Consider the following 22,422-nt stretch of genomic DNA (forward strand, 5'->3'; position numbering starts at 1 on the left):
ATACCACTACATTTCGTTTCGTGCCATTTTATGGTTATGTCGTGGTCTAGCTTATCTCTTAACGTGAAGTACATATACCTCGTTTTATCGGTATTGATTTTAAGTCCATTATTGCTAAACCTCTTATTTAATTTCAACACATCATGGTTAATCCGATTTTCTAGATCCTTTTCGGTGTATACTAATGCCGTATCATCAGCGAACGATATCAATTTGGCAAAAAGTCTGTACTCACACAGATCATTAACAAATATTAAAAATAGAATTGATCATAGCACCGAACTCTGTGGTGCTCCGTATTTTATTATATTTGTTGTGCTATTAAAGGTTCTATAACTGGTATATTGTTTTCTATTATTCAAATAGGATCTGAACCAGTCATTGGTAATTCTTGTAATGCAGTATCTACGCATTTTCAGAAGTAGTGAGTCACGATACACACAGTGGAATGCACAATGCTTTAGGCATATCAAGAAAAACGGCTGCTGTGCACACTCCTTTATTTATCCCGCATAATTTGTTTTGTGGAACTCCAATAGAGTTTTTCCGTGTTGATCTAAATCCATAATAATTAGGCAAGTAAAAGGATATAGAATTTATATAGCTATTTAATCGGTTTTTTTTAATATTTTTTATTTATTAATTTCAAAACCTTTGGGACTGTAAATAATATAAATACTGGTCCCCAATTTCTTATTTTATTTCTGTTACCTCCTTTAAATAACGGAAGAAGAATCTAAAATATTTTAGTTGTTTACTCGCAGGTACAATGTGCTGCAAATTTAAGGGACATCATCCCCATTTCTTTTGAAGTCTGCGTATTGGTGATATACCCCGGAGTATAGCAAGGTATAAAAGGCACGGTCAATTAAAAATGCTGGTGTCTTTTTATCAACTGTTTAGTATAAATTCTGTCCAGGAGAATGGAATGTGTGGCGTTGTCTGAGTTTTTGCAGGCTGAGGAAGCTGCAATCAGTTTGGTCAGGAAAGGATAGAGAGAGAGAAAAGCACTCACTGCAGAGATATCTGAAAGCTCCTAAAATGTAACTTTTTTTTTTTTAAAGAAAGATGTAAGTAGCCTTTTTTTTAATTTTTAATTTGTAAGCAGCTGGTTGGTGCGCACGTGGGTAAAAAGGAAGAATGTAAAAGAGCTCTGAAGACCTCTTTATGTAGTAAGGAGTGGATTTTTTAAAGACAACCGGAAAGGAAATAAGAAGTGAATTTAATATTTTCATTAAAGAGCTACGAAATATATGACGAGCAACAACAAAAAAAGAACAACAACAAAAAAAAACGGTGTTGACACCAATAAAATTAGACTTTATGACATTCTAATTCCCCAGTGATGATCATTTTACGCTCTCGCGTAGGTCCACACTTCACTGTGTAGGCATTCGAGACTATTTCTCCTAAGAAATAGGTTGGATAATCTTTATTCCGGAAGTGTCTTATGTCTGTAGATGTGTGTGTGTCTGATGATGTGTTCACGGGGTTGGTTTGCCTGTTCTGAGGGACCAAAAACCTTCTACTTCCGTGTGAGACCGGCTAACTTGCCCTTAAGAGAAAGCGACCAGAAATAAAGATTCCTCACGTCATGGGGAGGGGGTGGGTGGGCATGATCTTTATTAAGGTTTCAGACTAGCTGAGAAAAATCACACATTCACCCCTCACCCCTAAATCTGTGCTTTTGCATTAATTTTCACGAATAAAATGGGAAGAGATATTATTTTCGTAACATATCTGGTTAAATCAGGTTTTATTTATGAATTATCCCTAAGGAGCAAAATGGTTTTAGAGTTCTAGGAGCAGATGCTGCGCTCCTGCAGGGAAAAAGATCATCTTCCTCAAGCTTCAGTTTTGCTGCAGATCATCTGGAGCAGACGTGCGTCGATGCTAATTTAGGAAAAACCCACATTTTCATAAGTTAAAGTTTCGAGGTTGGCTAAGATGCCCTTGATGATTCTTGGGAGGGTTATTGAGAAAAAAAGGGAAAGGGAGAAGGCGTGGGAGGGGGGGCGGGGCAGAATATATTCGACCGTTATCGGATGGAAATTTCCACGAGCGCTTGCGAAGGGGGTTAAAGGTGAACACTCGCAGACAGCACAAAAAGGAACGAACGGAGGATCGTTTTGTTCCGGAAAGCAGGGATGCTGCATTTGGCACGGTTCCACCATGCGGTGTCAAGTGTCCGCATGCGGAGCACCGCATCGGGATGAAATAGACAGCTAGGGGATGCTTCGGGCGGCGGACTCCAAAGAGGGAAAACTTCGCCAGTGTTTAAATTTATCCGACTTCCGGACCATGAGCTACGCGAGCTCTTGGCAGCGGATGGACAAGTTTCATCTCTTTCACCGTAAGATGGATACGTACGCTGTGAGTGCCGCAGAGCCCGCTTCTCCGCTCGAGTCCTCTCGCTTCTCGATGCAGCAGCAGCAGTTTTCGCCTCCTTGGGAGTCGTATGCGGGTGGTGAGTACAAATAGTGTTTCCCCCTTGTACATCCTTGATCCCCCTGCGCTTGGCATTTCGGCGCATGTTCACGACTGTCTAATATAAAAATTACCCCCCCCCCTCCCCCGATCTTCTTGCCTTTTGTGAAATGAGAATGGCCGGAATCCGAAATGCACGTCAATGTTAAGGGGCTGCTCACACGATACGGAGATAGCACCCACTGTGACAATAAGAATGGTTTGCTTGTCTCAAGCAGGCACGAAATGTGTTTAAAGATCAATCATAAAATGATATGCGGTGATTATCAGATTATGTTTTCAAGAATCTTCTACTCATTGTAAACAATTATTATTATTATTATTATTATTATTTGGACACCTCTAACGACGTGAAACTCTAGAAAGCAAAACTCTACTCCCCCCTCTTCCCAGATCAAAATGAATTTATTGAAAGTCATTATCATCGATTGATGATAGGTGAATATGTGTCTATATTTGTTGATTAATGTTCATTTTTTTTTTAAATTTAGATTAGTAGGCAGCTTAAGTCACTGTCTTGTTTAACTCAAATACACACCGTGCAATTCGTGCCGTCTGTTTTGGGACACCACGATTTCTTGGAATGAGAAAAATTTGTCTTCTCAATACCGAAGAATGAACATAATCGAGTTTGAAAAAGCCTCGAATTCTGAAGAACAAGACTTTTTTTATTTATTTATTTATTTATTTTTTCTAAGCCGAATTCCTCTCAAACTATTTTCATGCTTTCTTTCTTTATTCGTTTTAGAATCTCTTGAACAACTCAATCTGCCATCAGCAGGAGCGAGATTATGAATTGAGAGAGCCATTATTTATTTTTATTTGTTTATTTATTTATTGTTTTTTATCGGGAGTTGTTCTTTCCTTATATTTCCCGATTCTTGAGAGGTTGCTCGATCCGCTGACATTTCGCTTGTGCAGCTTCGTATTTAGTCGTACAGCACACTGGATGAATTTACTAAGACGTAATGATTTATTAGACCTTACTTTTTTCCCCTCCACCCATTCATAAATTTTCGCAAGCCACTTGATAACATCCCAAGGATTTAATTATAAATAGCTAGTAAATAGTTATACGATCACAATTGTACTCGACGTAAACAAGGTGGGCGCGTGCCTTGGAATGGCTGACAGCTTATCATTTAGTGATATTTGCTAAACATATCTCATTTCTTATCATTAAAAACAAGATAAGCCACTGCTTGTGACTATTCTTAGAAAATTGCAGAGAGATTATTGCATATTAACTGAGTCATTGCGATCTTTGTGCTGCTCCAGCTGACCTCTTTCATTTCCTTCTCAATACGAGGTAACATTCTTAAGAATGCTTATAGTTTAGATGGGTTCGCCTGTATAGTTGTCGCCAGATGGCAAAAACAAATCCTAAAACTCGATGCTATGTGCAATTGCATATCTCAGTGATAACTTAAGCTATGCTTCCCCCCATTAAATTAATTTCTTAAGTACTTTATGAAAACCATTTGATGCTCTGAATATTATAGAAATACTTTGCTGTTGACACATTTATAAATAAGTATTTTACATAATGTGGGCACTTCCCGTTCTACAGACTGAAACGACACCCTGTTAAAAGTTATGTCCAAATAACATAATCGGTGCCAAGTGTTCATCGTTTGCCTCAGTATAGCATTACTTATTGCGTTATTCTTCCATTTAACTGGGAATGTCGTTCAAATTAAGTGTTGCAGTGAAATCGAACAACTATTCGAGTTAATATACAAGCAGGAAAACGAAACATTCATACCAGAAGATATAAGCTTCCAACTAAGTAACAAGTACTATTCTAACTAAACACGCCACGTTACTGCCGCTGGAAAATCAGCACAACCATTAATACATTTATAGTACGCCCACAAATACGAGATCCTTCGACTCCTGCGCATGTCAAAAGAAGGAGAATCCATTCCGATATCAGGGTAATCAATCTGTATTGTGGGATGAGTGTTTATTTTCACACGTCGGAAAATTAACTTCTCTTTTATGATTTTTAAATTTGTAGTTTTTAAAGTGGTAACTATTTTGCTTGTATAACAGTTGGAAAATTTTACGTATAAAACACGTGATTTCGGGTGTTGGTGACCAATTCGTACATCGCCTTATTTCTTTCTCCCCTTCAATATGAATTGGCTCTTCTTGGCAGTCTGCCAACGAGAGCTCTCGCTTCTGTGGTCGGACTATATAAACTATGACAATGATGACAAATGTGATTAATCATATAGTTACTGCACTCTTTGAAATACTTCATACTCAAAGCGATGATTACTTGTAATAAAGAGATTGCGCCCCCTTTATAACAAGTCATCCGATAGATTTATTCATTTTGTCCGACCTCATTATTATTGCAAGCAGTAGAGATGGAGACAAAGTGCCCCGCATCATCACGATGATGTCAGGAAGAGTAAATTGTCACACATCATCCGAATGGAATGGAAAATAATGTTCTGGCAGTAGATTTCGCCTGTAATGAAAGACTCGTTACTGAAACAAAAATAAATTTGCCAGGGATACTTTGAGCCCAAATTATCAACAAAGCCTCTTCGCGATGAAGACCAGCTCTCTGCTGCGAAAAGCGGACTCCCACGATCGCCTACTCTTATGAATCCGCTTCTAATGTCCTGTACGGAGCCAGTTCAATAAATGCGCTTAAAGTTTGTGAGAATGTGACAAAAACAACAACATTATAGGGAATCCACTGTCCAACCTTTATCCAAAAGTCTCAAGTGCAGTAGTTAGAATTGGGTAGGACATGTTCTTGAAGAATTATAGAAGAATCCTCTTGAATGGGGCTAACAGCCAAGTCATCCGACTGACTTGGTCGTAAAGATTGCACTTATTCTGCAAAGCTGTGGTCACCAGAGTCGAATAATTTCATTATGACCTTGTGCATGGCAAAAATAAAAATAGATTCCTTATCTTCGTAGCAAAGAAGATCTTGAGTTAGAAAGTCCCTAGGTTCCATTCTCGTCGTACTCGGATTTACAAAGGTTTGTCAACATGGTCTGTTAGCGAATCTCATAAGGGGGTGGAACGAATTTCCACAACGCCTTTCGAGTTTTTCCATTATACGATGCATTCAAATTAGCCAGAGAATACACACGCAATTTACACACGCCAGACACCTTCCTACGGGAGATTTGGCGTCATCTGACACACAGACGAGTGCAAAACACGCGATATGCTCAAGGGTAGAGGGTTATAAAAGCTCAGGTCCACTTGAAGTGCTTCTTATTGGATTCACTCTGAAAATTGAGTCATTCAAACAGTTTGCTGAATTGTGTGGTGATTCTTTTCCCACTATCTCCGTTTACAGCTGACGTCATAAGATTATATGCGTGTTGTGACCTGATTTCATCGTTCTACATAATATAGTATTGAAAGCATATCATTTCAGCTTCATCTCATCTCTGTTGTGTTCAGTTTATGTGACGATCAATTTCGCCGCTTTCTCCTTTGAACTAAATATTCAGATTTTTTTTTCTTTTTTATTTGCCGTTTTGCATCTACGTAGACGGAAAAACGTTGTTTGTTCACGATTCTCTCTTTATTTCCCGTACTTGGGTGTATGGAGAGAAGGCTAATAAATTAATATATATCCTCTAATAACTTTTATTTAACCAGAGTAGACGGAGTAAGCCCTAACTGAATTTTCGAAGACTGGTGGGTAGCAATTTCCACCATTAACCGTCACTGATAACTAGCCCAAGGCTATCATTGATTTCATAGATGACAGGAGGGAGAAAGAGACAACTGATGCCATCTCGTTGTCTCTAAGACTACATTATCTTACATAGTATAAGTTCTACGGTCGATTTTATTGATTTTCGGGGCAAAAAGCTGGATTTATGGAATAAAAAACATTTTCCTTTACCAGGGATCAATAACTCAGAAAAAAAAAAAAACATTTTCCTTTGCAGGGCGAGAAAAAAAAACAAACCTAAAAATAGTTCTGTGGTATTAGCTGCGACTAGATTCAAACTTCATAACGGCCTTTATTTTTTCCCAACAGTCTGCTACTGCGGAAGCAAATGTCATTTGCACAGGCTACACAGACACCTAGGGAGGGAGAGGCTCAGAGATCACATTAGCAGCGTCGCAGTTTTGCGCACTGTGGGTGTTACTGAGTTGTCTTAGATAACAATTGAACTCGGATAACGCGAGAACACCTTAGAAATCGATGTCATTATGGGGTCGTTTTTATCCCTGCTGGATGCATGTCACTAATGACTGGCTATACAAAATTAACTTTTAATTGACCCCACTCTACTTTCCACAACTGCAGCAGATTCTTGGACATTCCTTTTTATCCTCTTGTTTTTTCTCTTACCATTTTGACGCTGTAACTGAGGACGTCTGTCTGCAACTGACACACCCAACCAACTGTTTCTTCGATTTAGGCCTTACTTTTTTTTTCTTTAATAAAATCTGCATTTAGCATATTAGAAGTTTCCCTTTTTTTCGTATTAATTTTTATCCACGTTCACTTCTTTCATTGATTTCAACCTTTTCCTCCTCTTCTGATTTTTTTCTTTCAATTTAAGAGGTTTACTCGAGTACCTTCATTTAAATCTGCCACCTTTCAAGACTGAGCTGATCAAGAGAGCGTTACAATAATCCTCTTGATCCTTAGCAGTTCTTTCTTTCTTTCATTTTCTCTATCTTCAAATTGGTCACACTGGAATTACGTAGTTATAGAAAACAATTAATCTCTTTAATTCAGTCGATTCGTAGAAGAATTCAACATTTTCAAAAAGGACTAAACGTTTCCATAAAGGAATTTAAATTATCCTAAGAAACTCAACCATAACCCCTCCCCCCAAAAAAGTGCAGCAAAATGTTTTTTTTATACTTGGGAATGAGACCCCTAGTGAGGGGCTTCATCCAAATTTTCCTCACTTGCCAGCTGTACAGTTTCCCACACTTCTCTTTCCATTTGTTTTTGATCTCCTTCTTCTGTTAATACTGCTCGATTCGTCCTTCATCCAATTTCGGATATTAAACTTGTGTTTAAGGTCAAAACTAACTCAAGCATCCTTTTGTAAACGTGCTTCCTCGTCTAGAACTTTTTCTCATCACATATCTTAGAATTACATTTATCCTCGTCCAGTCGGATGTGCTTTCTGACTTCTATATGTATTCTCTTGTATTCTGCAGTCTGTGTGCCACTTGTTTTTCCGACCTCATTCTCTTGATCTGATCTAAAGAGATGGGATTCTTCGCAGTATCTTCCCACCGCATTTCACTGGTGTTCTTCTCCTCAATCTTCAAAAGAGCATCCGACCCTGATTTAAATTTCTTCCGCGAATCCTCTGGGAGTCATTGTAATACCTTGAAAGGGTTCGGAGTCTCATTCTTATTTTGGCTCTTACAAGCTAATGGTCGGTGCCACACTGTGCACTTGATACGTTGTGAGTATCAGTAATAATTAATCTAATCTTACTAATACCGATAACAGATTAATGTTTTCATGGGCAAATTCTAGCAGTCTTTCACTATGAGCTTTAAGTTCTCCCAGCTGTCATGCTCATTCCTACTTGTCATTGATAATTCCCTAGATTGGAAAAAAACTCTCCTTGGCAGGCAGTCCAAAGCAATTGGTAAATTTCCATAGACCTGAGAGAGAGAGAGAGCGAGAGGAGTTCTATCTCTGTAAGCTAAAAACCACTACAGTTCAATTGACTCATTAATCAGATGAGAGGAATTGCATTAATCAGAATCTGGGAATTGCAGATGTCAATTCTGTACCTTTCCATATCCCTACAGATTACGCTAAGAGTATCTATCTGAATCTACTCTACCTTCTTCAGTTTGGGAGTTGAGGAGTCTCTTTCCACAGAATGGTGAAATACCCATTGATTCGCGGCTTCTTAATCTCTATTCGAAGGTTCCCCCATCTGCCAGCTGAGGATCGCGTTTGGTAGAAGTGATTATCCCTCCCCAGGTTAAATGAAATTTGATTTCATTTCATTTATGATTGAACAAACATTACCTTGATGGACCTGCGTTTCACTCGGGATTCCTCCATGAGTGCAGGTCACAAAGATGCCTCCGACGATCTCGATCTTGAGCCTCTCTCTTCCATGTTATACCCATAGATTTCACTAGTGGATCTTCCCATCTTGTAGGTGGTCTTCCTGCTTTTCTCTTTATTCTTGGTTGCCAGTTGAGTATTCTATATGTCCATCTGTTATCCCTGAGTCTGGCTATGCGACCTGCCCATCTCATCTTGCTTTCTTATACTGCAGTTACCACATCTTTTATGCTCGATCTCTTTCTTAGTTCCGTGTTTCTAACATGTTCCATTTAGCTGATGCTACAAATCCTGCGTTCTATTGCACGCTGAGTTATTCCGAGAGTCTCTTCTTCTTTTCTTGTCGTGTTCCATGTTTCTGATCCATATGTGAGTGATGAAAGATTGTCACTATTAAATAGTTTTGCCTTCGCAGAGATGTCAAGATTCGGATCAGTAAATGTTTCTTTTAGTCTGTTCATTCATTCATTTCGTATGGCGATTCAACGGCCGTGAGCCCTTTTACGGGGAGGTACACCACCTCAATCCCCCTCTATTTTTATCCGGACTCGGGACCGGCATAGCTGACAATTCAGACCTATCGCTGGAGGGATTGTCTTAAGTATTCCTGACTGTATCCGTGTGTGTTTGCTTGCTTGCAGATGAAAACCCCCAGATAAACTGGAGGAAATACCCTGCTGTCCACGACCAAGACCGGCTAACTCTGCTATGGCCGAGGAAGATCCTTCAGCTCCTCACGTTGTCGACGGGAATCGAACCTAGGACACTCCTTCCCCAGGCATAGGGTTGCGAAGCGCACAACCACTAGGCTAACTGTGCGGACTTTTAGTCTGTTGAATGATAGTCATGCAGCTTTCTTTCTTTTTGCTAGTTCTTCAGCTAAATCGTTATTCATTTTTATGTTTTTCCTAAATAATTGTAGGAGTCAACTTGTTCTATAGGAGTGTTAATAATGCATAGGTGACTCTCACTTGTGCAGATGTTTTTGATTCATTTTTTTTTTCTAAATTCATTTCTCAGCCTATCTTACTGCTGTTTGTGTATATGACTATGTAAATTAGATTGCTTGTTTTCGCGATAATGCTCATTTGCATCCCCGTAAATTTCGTTAAGATCTGTCATGTGGTCAATTTGCAGTTTTCGGCATGTCTATGAAAATAACTGCATCATGTAGTTTTTTATAATTCTTTTTTTTTTATGCACAATTGCAACAGTGCATAGTATGATTTCTCTCTTGTTATTTCTGGTAGTTAAATTCTGTGAAGAATCATCTCCTGTATTGTTACAGTTACGCGATAATGCTTTATGCGACAGGTGGAGCCACTGTGTTATAAGACCGTTACTTAAAGTAAACTTCTGAACGAACAATCCACAGTAGAGGAATGCATTGGAATATTTCCAAGCGTTGTTTCAGAGAATCCTTTGAATACTCACATAAAGGGAAGGACCTCCCACAATTCCGGATCTGGTGCGGCATTCGTTGAAGTGTGCAACAAATGTATCGTTTGGCTGTTTATCAGTTTTTTACCCCAAACTGAATTAGCTATTTAGTTGCCGCTGTGTTTTTTTATTTTGTTCAACAATAGGTGCCGCTACTCGTTCTTTGCTGGCAGAAAAAACTGAAAAAAATTATATGAAAAGTAAAAAAAATACTGATATTGATTTAATTGCTACTTCATGGCGTGATGTTTTTCGAATAAGAACAACAAATTAAGTATACAACACATAATTTATTAAGCATGCATTTATTGTATAGAAAAAGAAGTAAAATATATATAATAATTTTAATTAAAAAAAAAAAACTAAAATTTTATTAAGTTCTCATCTAGCACGATATGCTGCCTCCTTTAATTACTGTTATGTCTATTGTAAATGACGTTTCCTAAGCAGCCACGAATCGAAATATTTTCTGGATCGAAGCAGGTCAACAGTAAAATTACAATTTGACAAATAGTAGCGAAGAAATTGTTTTTGCCACGAACGAAGTCTGGTTGGATTGACGATCAAATTCATTTGTGAAAATCCTCGTTCACTTGGCGAAGCTGGTGTCATGCTCAAAGCATCGAATGCATCTGTTTTTCTGAAACCGTCTTTTCAATTTGATATTTCTGAAATTTCTGCTTTGTAGCTTCTGGCGATTCCATCCATTACTAAGAAATAGCAATAACATACTAAGTTTCCCCATAATTAAACCCATGTCGTAATTATGATTCACCAACCACCATCAGTTTAACTGCGTAACAATTCTGGCCGTAGATTTACATCATATCCTTTTTATCTGACGGCAATTTTACGCGTAAGAATGCATCACATGATTACTCTGCGGACATGGAGAGGGAAGTTTGTGCCAACCTGCTGCTGCCTCTTTTTCAGGTTGACTCATCGTTACTGTAAGGAAAGCCTGGTGTTTCAGCGATGAAGAGCGCAATGGAAAAACGCTGACATGTTGTCCCAAAGAAGCCCATTCACTGTAGTCCATTTTAAACCTAATTTAATAATGCAACGAGAGCTTAAATTCACTTCTATTTCATTTCAAACTACGTTCTGAATTCAATTCTACCTTATGGAAATGGGGTTTTATTGTTATCTGTAAAATACATTTTATTTTTATTTCTCCACGTTGAAGCAATTTTTCGTAACTGATTCGACTCACACGTGATAACTCAACAGCCTGTTTTTATCGCAATCTTTTCCTCCCCAGTTTTTTTATCTCTCGTAGCTGTTTGTAGATTGCACGCCCAGAGTTTAAAGAGCGGCGCAGATCGTGACGTCACAGTTTTGTGCGCAGCTTACAGGTTGATAACACGTGGTTATTTATGCTCGAGAGAGAGACGGGGAGTTGTTACGTGGGTGAGGCGTGTGCGACCGATTTTCCATTGTGGATACGCGAGTGGATCGAGTAAGGTGGTTATGTCAAGGAACGGAAATTGGATGCGAGTACAAGAACAAATGAACGTGCAGAAGGATACGGGGTCGAGGATGACCGGATACGATGTGGGAGGTAAGTGATTTGGTCTCCACAAGTCCTCTGTTTCTAATCTAATCTACGTCGAGACTGCCCAATTGGACCGAAGCCCTGGAGCGATCATTCGGTCGAAAGATGGCACCAGATCAGACCAGGCTTGTCTTTTTGGCACAGGCAGAGGTCGGTTGAGTGTCTTCGCTGTCGACCATTCACGGTTTGCGTGTCGTTTAAGTGCGCGTGACAGTGTTCGTCTTTGTCGTGCAAATATTCGGTGGTCTAATTTTTCAGCGCGATCCTGGCATCTGTCGTTGGTTCAACCACGTGATCATGTGTTGCCTGAAGCGTTGTCATTACTTGGCTCGCATTCCTCTCGAAGCTCCACCATGCTGGCAGCTGGGCAAATATCGAGCACTCCCTTGTTATCTGCTCATGCGCCGTGTGTCAATTAGCGAACCATTTCCTGCTCACAGTTGCAAGTGTTTTCTAATAAGTTGCCTTTATTAATGGGTTTCCTTGGGTCGTTTAGCTGCTGTTAAAACACTTCTTTCAGATTTAAACCTTGACATAATTGCACCCAAAATGTAGTCTTCAAATGACAGAGGGCGAGACAGATAACATGTATACACATTTCTAATGACATGAGTTTAAAGGTCATTTTTTGTTGATATTTTATTCCTGGAGATAAAAAAGCCACCATCACGAAACTATGAATAGCTCTTTCACACTTCTTTGTCTCTTCGTTACATTAAAATGTTTTTTTTTTTTCCCACCTACTCAGACAATACAAATTCTTACCGTGGCAATATTGTAGGTTTATCATACATTTAGAAACTCAATTAAGATTACATAACGTGACCTCTAAACCATCTCGCAAATTTGGAAGTGAAACTTGGATTCTAAAACAAAGAAACAAACAAAGACTAGAAGCAGCACAGATGAAGTTTCTAAGACCTCTCCTGGGACTCACTAGGTTAGATAAAAAAAGAAAAACAGAAATAAGAGAACGATTAGATACAAAAAACATCGTTCAAGAAATAGAAGAATATCAGCAAAATTGGCTACACCACATAGAAAGGATGAATAACAATGGGATTGATTCCCAAATTAGCATATACTGTAAATATAAACCTACAGGAAGAGGAGACCGCGGACGTCCAAGATCAAGGTGGAAAGATCAACTTTATCTGCAGGGCAGGAACAGGACATGAAAAGCCTACACCTGAATTGCTCGGACGACGATCATACATTTATAGCAACATGGATGGACTAAGGGTTACATAATCCAAAAATCGTCCTAGAGACCAAAATTGTAACTTTTGAGGCCACTTCAGGCCTCCAATAAGCACCGCAGTAGTCTCGCACTGAGCGACGAGTCATTTTCCAAGTTAAAATAATCTACTTAATATAACATGAGCAATTCGCTTAAATTTATGGATTCTTTATCGGTTTTAAGAAGTGTAGGAGCAATCAAGATTTGAGATTTGTTTAATTTCTTCTCAAATAACTGAGGGCTCTACTAAGTCATAAAGCAACAGACAACCCCTGCTCTAAATTTTCCAAGATGTTATTCCAAATATGCTGATATTTTCCATTGCTGAAATGTCCCGCGACTGCTTTCAGTGACGAGCATCCCCCCCCCGTCCTCTTTTTAGGTCGACTCGGAATTGTGTTGCAAACAGGAAGCGAATTTACAGGTGTTGTACGTAATTCTCGGTGGCAATTTCAAACCGCGAGTGAACCCAGAATAGCACCCCATCCCTTAATAGAAAAACCTGGCTGACGGTATTTGATAAACAGATAAGAGCTATGAGATCACGATGACTCCTCACATCTTTCTGGTTGTGTAAAAAGCAACCCGCTATCTCTTGTGACCTGGATTGGTGTTTATATTCGGAAAAATTCACAACGTCATTTTATGAAATGCACCTTTTTTTTATAGCTGTTTATTTTATAATTATACGACTTAAATTTAAATATTAAATATTCATGTATGTTTAAAATACATTGGGAAACTAATTGCTAATTAGCATTATTTTATTAGTATTAGATTTAACACTTTCTTCATTATAGACTTCAAACGTTTACCTGAAAATATAAATATCAACCTCACACACGAGATCTCCTGACCCGTAACACGACAGTACCGTATGTAGGGCACTGTTTGTAGGCGGTGTGATTCTAGAGCAACCTTTTCTCGGGGTACTCCGGTTTTCTTCTCAAAACACTGAAACCTAAAGCTAAGAATATTTTTTCAAGTAAACGAGAGTTAATCCCATTGCCGCCATTGATGGAGACATTGTTCTTCTGGTGGAAGGATGTAGAAATTAATAATTAACTAAGAAATTTGTTGGTTCTCTTAAGAGTATCAGGGAACCTCAAACGGCCCCGCAATGCCAAGGCGGAAACTCTTGTCAAAATACTTATATTTTAATTGGTTTATCTGAACAGTGAAGTGTGCCAGAGTCTAAAATTTATACGAATATTTGCTTACAATTGAGGATTTTCTCTGGTAATGAGCTCTAAAATAAACCAATCGAAGATCGTAATCGCTGAGAGGGTTCTTGTAGATTAAACAAGAAGCTCGTAGAATGGAAGTTTTTTTTTTTCACTCTTCATCCTTTCATCTCATGCGCATCACTTCCTTTATGACTTGGGCAGGTCTCTCGTAATCCGAAGCCGTGACTCAACGGGTGTCCAGGAAGCTCGAGGGCAATAACGAAACGCTTACAGTTACTCTTACAATGAATCTTGATTTTGTGCCTTGACGGATTGCTTGCGCTGTCTTGCACTCCGCCCTCCACCTTTCGGTCTAAACCGTTCGCCTTTATCTTCATCCGTTTCCGTGGAGACCAATTATCGATGCTTGGATTATCGTCTGGAGGAAGTCTGTTTTGACACGCACAGTTGCCATAGTTACCGGTACCGTCGCCGTCTGGGTTATGCCGATGTTCATGCTCTTCCCCGGAAAATGCTTCGGGTTCCAAACCCCTATCTCGCACTTCCATCTCTTCCTCGTTAATTATTTGGAATATTTTCAAAGCGTGTTGTGATGCTCTAGGAGAGGGGTGGGGAACGCTTGGCACGCGTGCCAAACGTGGCACGCCAACGACTTTTTTCCGGCACGCAACCCAGGGCTCACCTTAAAAATAATTAAATAAATAAATACATATCCAACATGTTCTGATAGATTTTCATTGCATCCTACATGAGGAGACTTTATGTGCAAAAGCTGGCCTAAAGAAACTTCAAGAAGTGATGCAAATAGTAAACCGAGGTTGTTAATTACATTTCTGCACGTGCTTTGAATAAAAGACAATTTCAGAATCTATTGAATAAGGTGGATTCGGTGGACAAAAGACTAATAATGTACAACAATGTTCATTGGCTTAGTCGAGGTGTTGATCTGAAACGATTTGTTGAATGCCTGGATGAGATAAATCTCTTTTTGACTAATAAAAAAAAAATGTCTTATGAAGAAATGTGTGACATCGTGTGGGTTTGTAAAGTGATGTTTTTTTGCAGATTTTTGCGAACATTTAAATGACCTTAAACCTTAAACTACAGCTCTGGTAAGACTCCTGATGTTATGTTTGATGACATAAAGGCATCTGAAAAGAAACTAGGAGTTTTTAAGAGGAATGTAGACAGTGAGAGATTTAGATAATTATTTAAGTAAAGGGATATTACATCCCATATTGTTTTAAGTAATATTTATTTTATAAAAATTTTAATAAAATTAGTAATAAAATTTTAAGTAATATTTTAAGTAACATTTAAGTAATATCCCTTAACTTAAATAATTTCACGTCGCCGAATTGAAGCCTTTGGCTCTTCATATAATTAGAGATTTAGATTAATTAAATTAAGAGGATATTAGATCCCGAGTCGTTTTAAAATCGAATAAGAAACTCAAAGATTGGAAGCAGAGGCGTTTCATGCCGAATATAGTATAAAAAACTATCGGCGAATACTAGCGTGAGCTGAATGAAAGTAGTCCTAGAACGTAGTACAAACTCGGGCAACTCGTTGCAAAGGTGGGAAAAGTTCTGATCGTGGTATTTTCCATAATGTAAAAACACATTTCCTAGGAAATGTATGCTGTTATTACATTATGGTGGGAGGTCAGTACCCAGACCGGTTTCAGCCTTTATTGAGGCTTCATCAGTGAGTAGCTAGACCAAATTAATACCAAAGGGTATAGCGAAAAGAACTTATATACTCTGCTATACGAGTTGTCCGAAAAGGTGCACCCATTAAGTTACTTAAATATAAAGAGCCAACAGGCTTCATTGAAGCCTGTGGCTCTTTATATTTAAGTCACGCTACATTTAACTCACGCTAGTATTCACGCTAGTATACATTTAGCTTTACATTTAGCTCACGCTAGTATTCGCCGATACTTTTATAGTTTTTTATACTATATTCGGCATGAAACTCTTTGATTCCAATGTTTGAGTTTCTTATTCGGTTTTAAAACAATGTGGGATCTAATATCCCCTTAATTTAATTAATGTTTATATATCGCCGAAATGAAGCTTGTTGGCTCTTTATATTTAAGAGATTTAGATATTTTCCAAACCTAAAGAAATACATCAATGATCTCCAAAAGGATGACAAAACAGACTGCCAGTGTAATGTCTTCGAAAGCTATTTTTAAATGTCAGCTGTTTAGCAGTTCTCTTCAAGATTTGTGAAGTTCAGAGAATTAGAAGAGACTGCAAAATTCATTAAGTTTCCAGACACTATAAAACTGATAAATTAAAGTTGGAGATATTTTCGTGGATAAATGTGGATGATTTTGAAATGCAGTTGATTGATTTTCAGAGTAGTTCAATTTGGAGGCAGAAATTTGTTGACCTCAGAGTTGACTTGGAAAATATTGAAAAGGATCGATTAGAGACGGGAGTAACAGAGAGAGAGAGAGAGAGAGAGAGAGAGAGAGAGAGAGAGAGAGAGAGAGAGAGAGAGAGAGAGAGAGAAGTGCGCAAAAAGAGGTACTAAGGACTTGGAATGCTATTCCCGAAACTTTTGTATGTTTAAAAACCCTTACAACAACATTACTGTCCATTTTTTGCATCTACATATTCTTGTGGATCATTGTTCTCAGTGATGAACTTTGTTGAGTCTCGTAACAGGAGTAGACTTACAGATGAAACTAGAGCACATGCATATCTCTAAAGGTTGCAAAATATAAACCTGATATAAATGATCTGTCATCAGTGATGCAGCAGCAGCAGCAGAAGTCTCATTGATGCTAAATAAATAAAATGTCTGCGATTTTTCTTTCTCTTTAGTTTTTTCTGCTAAAAATGGTAACGATTAACTTCTGTTTAATGTATTATGTAGGTAATAACAATTAATTTTGTTTGTAAATTTTATGTATTACTCGTAAGGGATTAAGAAGTAATAAAATTATATCTTTAATTTAATTTTATTTTATTATGCTTTAGTCAAGTAAAACGATTATATGAGACTGTACACTCTAATATATTGAAAATGTCTGATTGATCTTTATAAAAAACAAAAACAGAAAATTCAGAATTATTGTTTACTCTTGCTGATGTTAAAAACTGCGTCTTTAAATTGTGTGGCAGCTAGAATTACACTTAAAGGCAAATAAAAAAAATTCACGCTATTAATAGGGTAGAAGGAATTTTTGGTTAAAATTTCGTCAGTAATTTTTACATTCATTCAATCTTACACGACTTACAATAATCACTCATAATATTCTTTGATTTTACCTTCTAGTGTGATTTTTGATTGTTTGTAAAGGTTCTCCCAATAATTAAAACGTCAAATATATAATAATATGTTCCCCAAAATTTCGGTTGGCACGTGAGAAAATTTTGCATCAAAGATTTGGCGATTTTTGCACGCACACTTAAAAAGATTGCCCATCCCTGCTCTAGGAGGAAGACCCTCGTTTCAGTTTAGAGCAAGATTTCATTGCTATGAACAAAACAAACATTCGATCATGGAGACTGAGGTAGTGAGTTTATCTCAAGTCCGTAAATAAATAAACGAAAACTAAGTGCAGTATTGCAAAATTCAGATATTCTTCCAAAACAAACATAAACAATTGGAAGAAAACCAAAAATAAGATAACGTCGCTCCATACACAAAGTACGTCTTCAAAGGCTATTTGCATGCTATCGGTATTTGTTTTAAGCGATTGAAGCCGTTTATGATTTTTAGCGTAACACCTGCATAACATTTCACAGTTAATACAACTAAAATCTTCATGGCCACAAATTCTCTCTCTCTTCAGTCTGGACGCATTGATTCCCGGAGTCACATCGCAATCAGAGCAACGAGAGACAATTTGCACTATTCCTATTTGCTACAAGAAATGTAATTGTATCTTTCGGAGTTCGATAACGGGCTTGTTACGGGTGCTGAGATATTCCGGGTGTTTAATCAGTGGAAAAATAACCCATCTTGCTTGTCTAAGATGCGTAATGGTCCTAAGACAGCCTGGCACTCGCCATCGTTTGAGAAGGCTTGTGCGGACAAACAGAACTTGCAGAAATTGATTGAAGCGTTTAATGAAGGGTGTTCCCGACCCACATCTCACCGAAGTATGCTCACGGAATTGAAGAGGATTGGTATTAGCAGTCGTTGAAGGAGGTCCAACACGGTATTAAATAAGTTTCTAACTCGGTGCTTGGTATGTGCAGTTACTTGTGCATAGGAAGCAAAATTTAAAACAATCGCATCAACCCATTGAAGCAAATGATTTGCACTATTTTGCTCTTGGCTTCATACGAATGCTGAGCACGAACACACACTTTTTTTTTTTTTTTTAGAAACGGTTAATAAATAATTTCTAAAACTGTGTATTCGCAGTTTCTTTCTTCAAAAATTTCAGCAAATTAACAAGCAAATCGCCCTGCTGTAATTTTTTATTTTATTTATTTATTTTTTTTTGAAATAGAAACTTGATTTCATGAGCTTTAGTGTTCCGGTGACCTATTCGAGTTGAATACTTTTGTTATCGATTAAATAACAAATGTTTATGAGGATAAAATATTCTTCTAGAAAAAAAAAGGGATGATCAATTATCCTTTACACATTTTAGAGTGCAAAGACATTTGTAAAGATTATCTTAGTAGGAATTTTATAACAAGGTGCCAAGAGAGAAGCTATTCAATACGCTGCAGTTATATGGTGTCAATGGGGCATTATATCAAGCAATACTTAGTCTTTATTTGAGTTGTGAGTCAGCAGTTAGAATTGAAGGAAGTACAGGAAGATGGTTTAATGTTAAATCTGGTGTGAGACAAGGATGTACATTATCCCCTCTGTTATTCATTATCTATATGGATCACATTCTGAAGGAAAGTGGTATTAAACATGATATCAAAATTGGAGATGTTAATGTCAGCTCTTTGCTTTATGCGGACGATGTTATACTTCTAAATAAATCCGCTACAAGTCTGCAAGATTCTCTGACTAAATTGAATAGCTGTTGTAATAGATATGGTATGAAGGTCAGCAATAAAAAGACAAAGACAATGAAAATAGGCAGAATCATTGAAAATGTCAACTGTGTTGTGAATGGAGAACCTGTGGAACAAGTAAAACATTTCAGCTACTTAGGCATGATTTTTTAGTGAAGATGGTAAATTAAATATAGAAATAGACAACAGAATCAGCAAAGCTGGTATGGTGGGAAGTCAACTGAATAAATTCATATGGAATAAGAGAGAAATTAGTCGTAACACTAAATTAGCTGTATACAAGACAGTGTTCAATCCAGTTTTAACTTATGGATCTGAGAGCTGGGTCAGAAGTAAAACACTTGACCAAAGACTAGAGACTGCATATATGAGAGTCCTGAGAAAGATTAGAGGCGTGAACAGATGGCATCAATGGCAATATCATATTAAAAATGAGGATATTAGTAAAGAACTTGACATTGTCAGCATCCAGGAATGCGTTAGCAGAGCTAATCTCAGGTGGTTTGGTCACTTAAACAGAATGGGCGAAGAAAGATTAGCTAAACAAGTGTTCTCGGCCAGGTTGGCAGCAAAACGACCCAGAGGGAGACCAAGATATAGGTGGATTGATACGGTACAAAGTGCCTAAGACGATAGAAATATAAGATCTGATAATGTTGGAGTCTTGACAAGTAACAGACTGATTTGGAGGAAAATTGTAGATAGGAAGTTAGTAATGATGTAAATTTTTCATGTAGTACTGTCATATCCTGTACACCCCTTGAGGGTACATAGCAGGAATTTGATGATGATGATGATGATGATGGAATTTTATAGAAATCGTCAGTCTAAACAAGGAGGATGGCGTTCTGTTAGGGACATTTTCCCTGGGAGGAAATTCGAGTTTCACTGAACTCCATTTGAACGTAATGAAGGGTGTGCGAGAAGAGTGCCGTCCCTTCCTGAAATTAAGACGGGACGCTAAGCGAGAAATTGCAACGTTGCAGGGAAATACTACCCAGGGATCGCGTTCTGCATAAGGGGGGAATTTCGATATGTGCACTTGACTCGAAAACACCTTGGGCTTGAACCTGTCCAGGATTCGAAGAAGAGGACGGGTTAAAGCCCAAGGTGTTCAACTCTTCTGCCGGACGCGAAGAAGAGTTCTACAGAAGGTGAGTGCTTGCTGATGTCATGCAACTTTAGGTAATTGCCAACCAAGACGGGTTGTAAATCTATAGTGAATTACTAATTGTTTTTATTATTTTATAGATTTTTAAATTTATTTTTTTAATCCAGAAATCATGCTTTAGAGATCGAACACGGAACTTTTTCAAGCCGCTCCAAGTCTCCAGTAAGTAGAGCCGTAGTCTCACACCGTGCGATGAAATTCATCACCTACCTTTTGAAACCTCAGGTTTTTATGCCGCAAGATAGAAAACGGAATTAATCGCCATAATATGGCGATTAATTTGGTATCATTTGGTCCAAGTGACCTTCGTTACTTGGACCAAAAAACCTGACCCGTGTTTAGAATAATGTACTCAGCCAATGGCAAGTAGGAATCTTTAATAACGTACGCGTAATGTAACAGTGCTGCAGGGGCGAATTCTCCATACTTGCTATGCTTGCTGCGCAAGCTCATTAACTGAGAAAGAAGTAACATTTATTTGTTAATAAATGCATGCATTTGTAAACATTCCATTTAGGCTTTTATTTTTGTAGACAGAAGACGTCTTAAGCTTGCGCGGCAATAATTGAGCTTTGCGTTGCGTATTGAAGGCCGATGCTTTCTCGTCTAGTCAAAGCTACCTTGGCTTGCTCGGTTGTAGGAGCTTCCAGGTCCTCGCTACAGCACTGTGATTTCATGCGCGCGCATAGCCATTTCCGCTCCCTTCACGTCGTCTTAAACACAGACCATACGCAGTCAAAGTAGCTCTAGCCAGTGAGCTTCAGCCAGCCTTTACAAGTGTGCGTGTTGCTTGGGAAAATTAAGTTACAACCAAATTTTTATGACGATGTTATTGACCAGTTCGTAAAGAAGAACCGTAGAGTAGAATTTGTATTCAAGTAGCTAAATTGAAAAGATAGAATATCATTTGTAAAATAAATGTTGTGTTTGTATGATTAAATGTACGTAAATTTCTAAATATAAAGTTTTAAATGGTCAGTAATTCATTATTTCGTAATCAGACTTCAATCACACCTCTCACTCCCTGAATGATAACAAGAGCAAGCGTGAATTTCAAGACCCACCTTCGCCCCTGCAGTGCTGTCGCTATCTTATGTGATCTTTAGCAAAAGTTCATAAGAAAAAAAATTAGGTTAACTTAACTTAATTAGCTGAAGCTAACTTGGCTTCAGTGGTGTGCTTAGGGGCACCCATCCTCCCCGGAAGACCCATCCGAAATTTTGCTTCTACGAGCAATGATTGCGATGTTGTTTAAAAGTTTGCTGTTGTTATTATTATTTCGATCTCGTTGTGTCCGTTCATGTTGAGATACCTGCAATTATGAGGGAGAAAGAAACGCTTGCGATCGCCCCAGTTGCCATGGCACACATTTTTACCAATGGCAACAACTTTTACCTTAATTCATTCACCCAAGCGATATCTCTGAGCTTCTTCGCTCAGTATTTCATACGCCAACAAATTAAGAGGACAATTTCATATTGCATGTTTATCGTCTCCCCTTCTCTCTTTCCCCTTCCTCTGTATCAGTTTATCTGGGCCTGTCTTATGTATGTTGCATAAACACACACACACCAAGTGCAGCGCAAAATTATAGCTTACCATGAAATCAATTTTTCTTTCATGGCATTTGTTGTGTTGGAGCCTGGTGGCGGAGATTTGTTTCCGTTTGTTGCGACGATTTCAACAGGCCACTGTCATGGTGACACGCGCTTCGTGAAGGACGAATGCCATGCAAGAAGAGAGAAAATTGTTTCTCTTTGAAACAGACCCAACAAGATTGGGGAGGGGAGCGAATATGGAGATTAGTCGGATTTGAAGACATATGTACGCATATCTAAATATGACAATAAAAATAAATCTGTTATGGTAACTTTGCCACTCTTGGATCACGTGGTCTCTGAAATTTCGGAAGCCCCCACTCTCGAAATCCCCCCCCCCTCACTAAATGACTAAATGAATGTAGAATTGATAGCTTACAGAAGTTTATTAAACCATTTCCAACTCGTGACTAAACTGGAGAAACTACTCGTTGATTTCGGCCCCGAGTGCGAACTTGCTTTATAAACACCCTGCTCCGTTTAATTAATGCAGGTCTCAATGACGCTTCCAATCCATAGCGTGCTGTTGTACCAGGATGCTCCGGTCGAATGGAGAACCTAATCCAAGAGGTGATTAACAGTCAAACTGGCGATGAAATTACGGTCGAGTCTAATTTGAGGGAAACGAGTTAATCAGCTGGTAACTCGAACAAGAGTTAGGGAGATTATGACGTACTAAGAAGAATAAGCTG

At 38.3% G+C, this 22,422-nt stretch overlaps 1 protein-coding gene across 4 annotated transcripts in view; it reads left to right on the forward strand.

Annotated features, from left to right (window-relative positions):
* The window catches only part of LOC150098311 (stomatin-2-like), a 255,342-nt gene that overhangs the window by 86,091 nt on the left and 146,829 nt on the right, over nt 1-22,422 (forward strand). Inside the window, exon 1 of one of the 4 annotated variants that reach the window (XM_090405440.1) lies at nt 2,305-2,467. The exons of 2 other annotated variants lie outside the window; for them this stretch is intronic. In XM_090405440.1, the coding sequence (XP_090261566.1) occupies nt 2,329-2,467 (139 nt within the window). In that variant the 5' untranslated portion in view covers nt 2,305-2,328. Of the gene's footprint in view, nt 1-2,304; nt 2,468-11,370; nt 11,538-22,422 lie in introns of those variants that run through there. One more of the 4 variants, XM_090405442.1, reaches the window with a different exon arrangement.

The sequence above is a fragment of the Typopeltis vanoorti genome, chromosome 15, assembly GCF_054136105.1.
Source record: "Typopeltis vanoorti isolate ZY-2024b chromosome 15, IOZ_Tvanoo_1.0, whole genome shotgun sequence".
Lineage (NCBI taxonomy): Eukaryota > Metazoa > Arthropoda > Arachnida > Uropygi > Thelyphonidae > Typopeltis > Typopeltis vanoorti.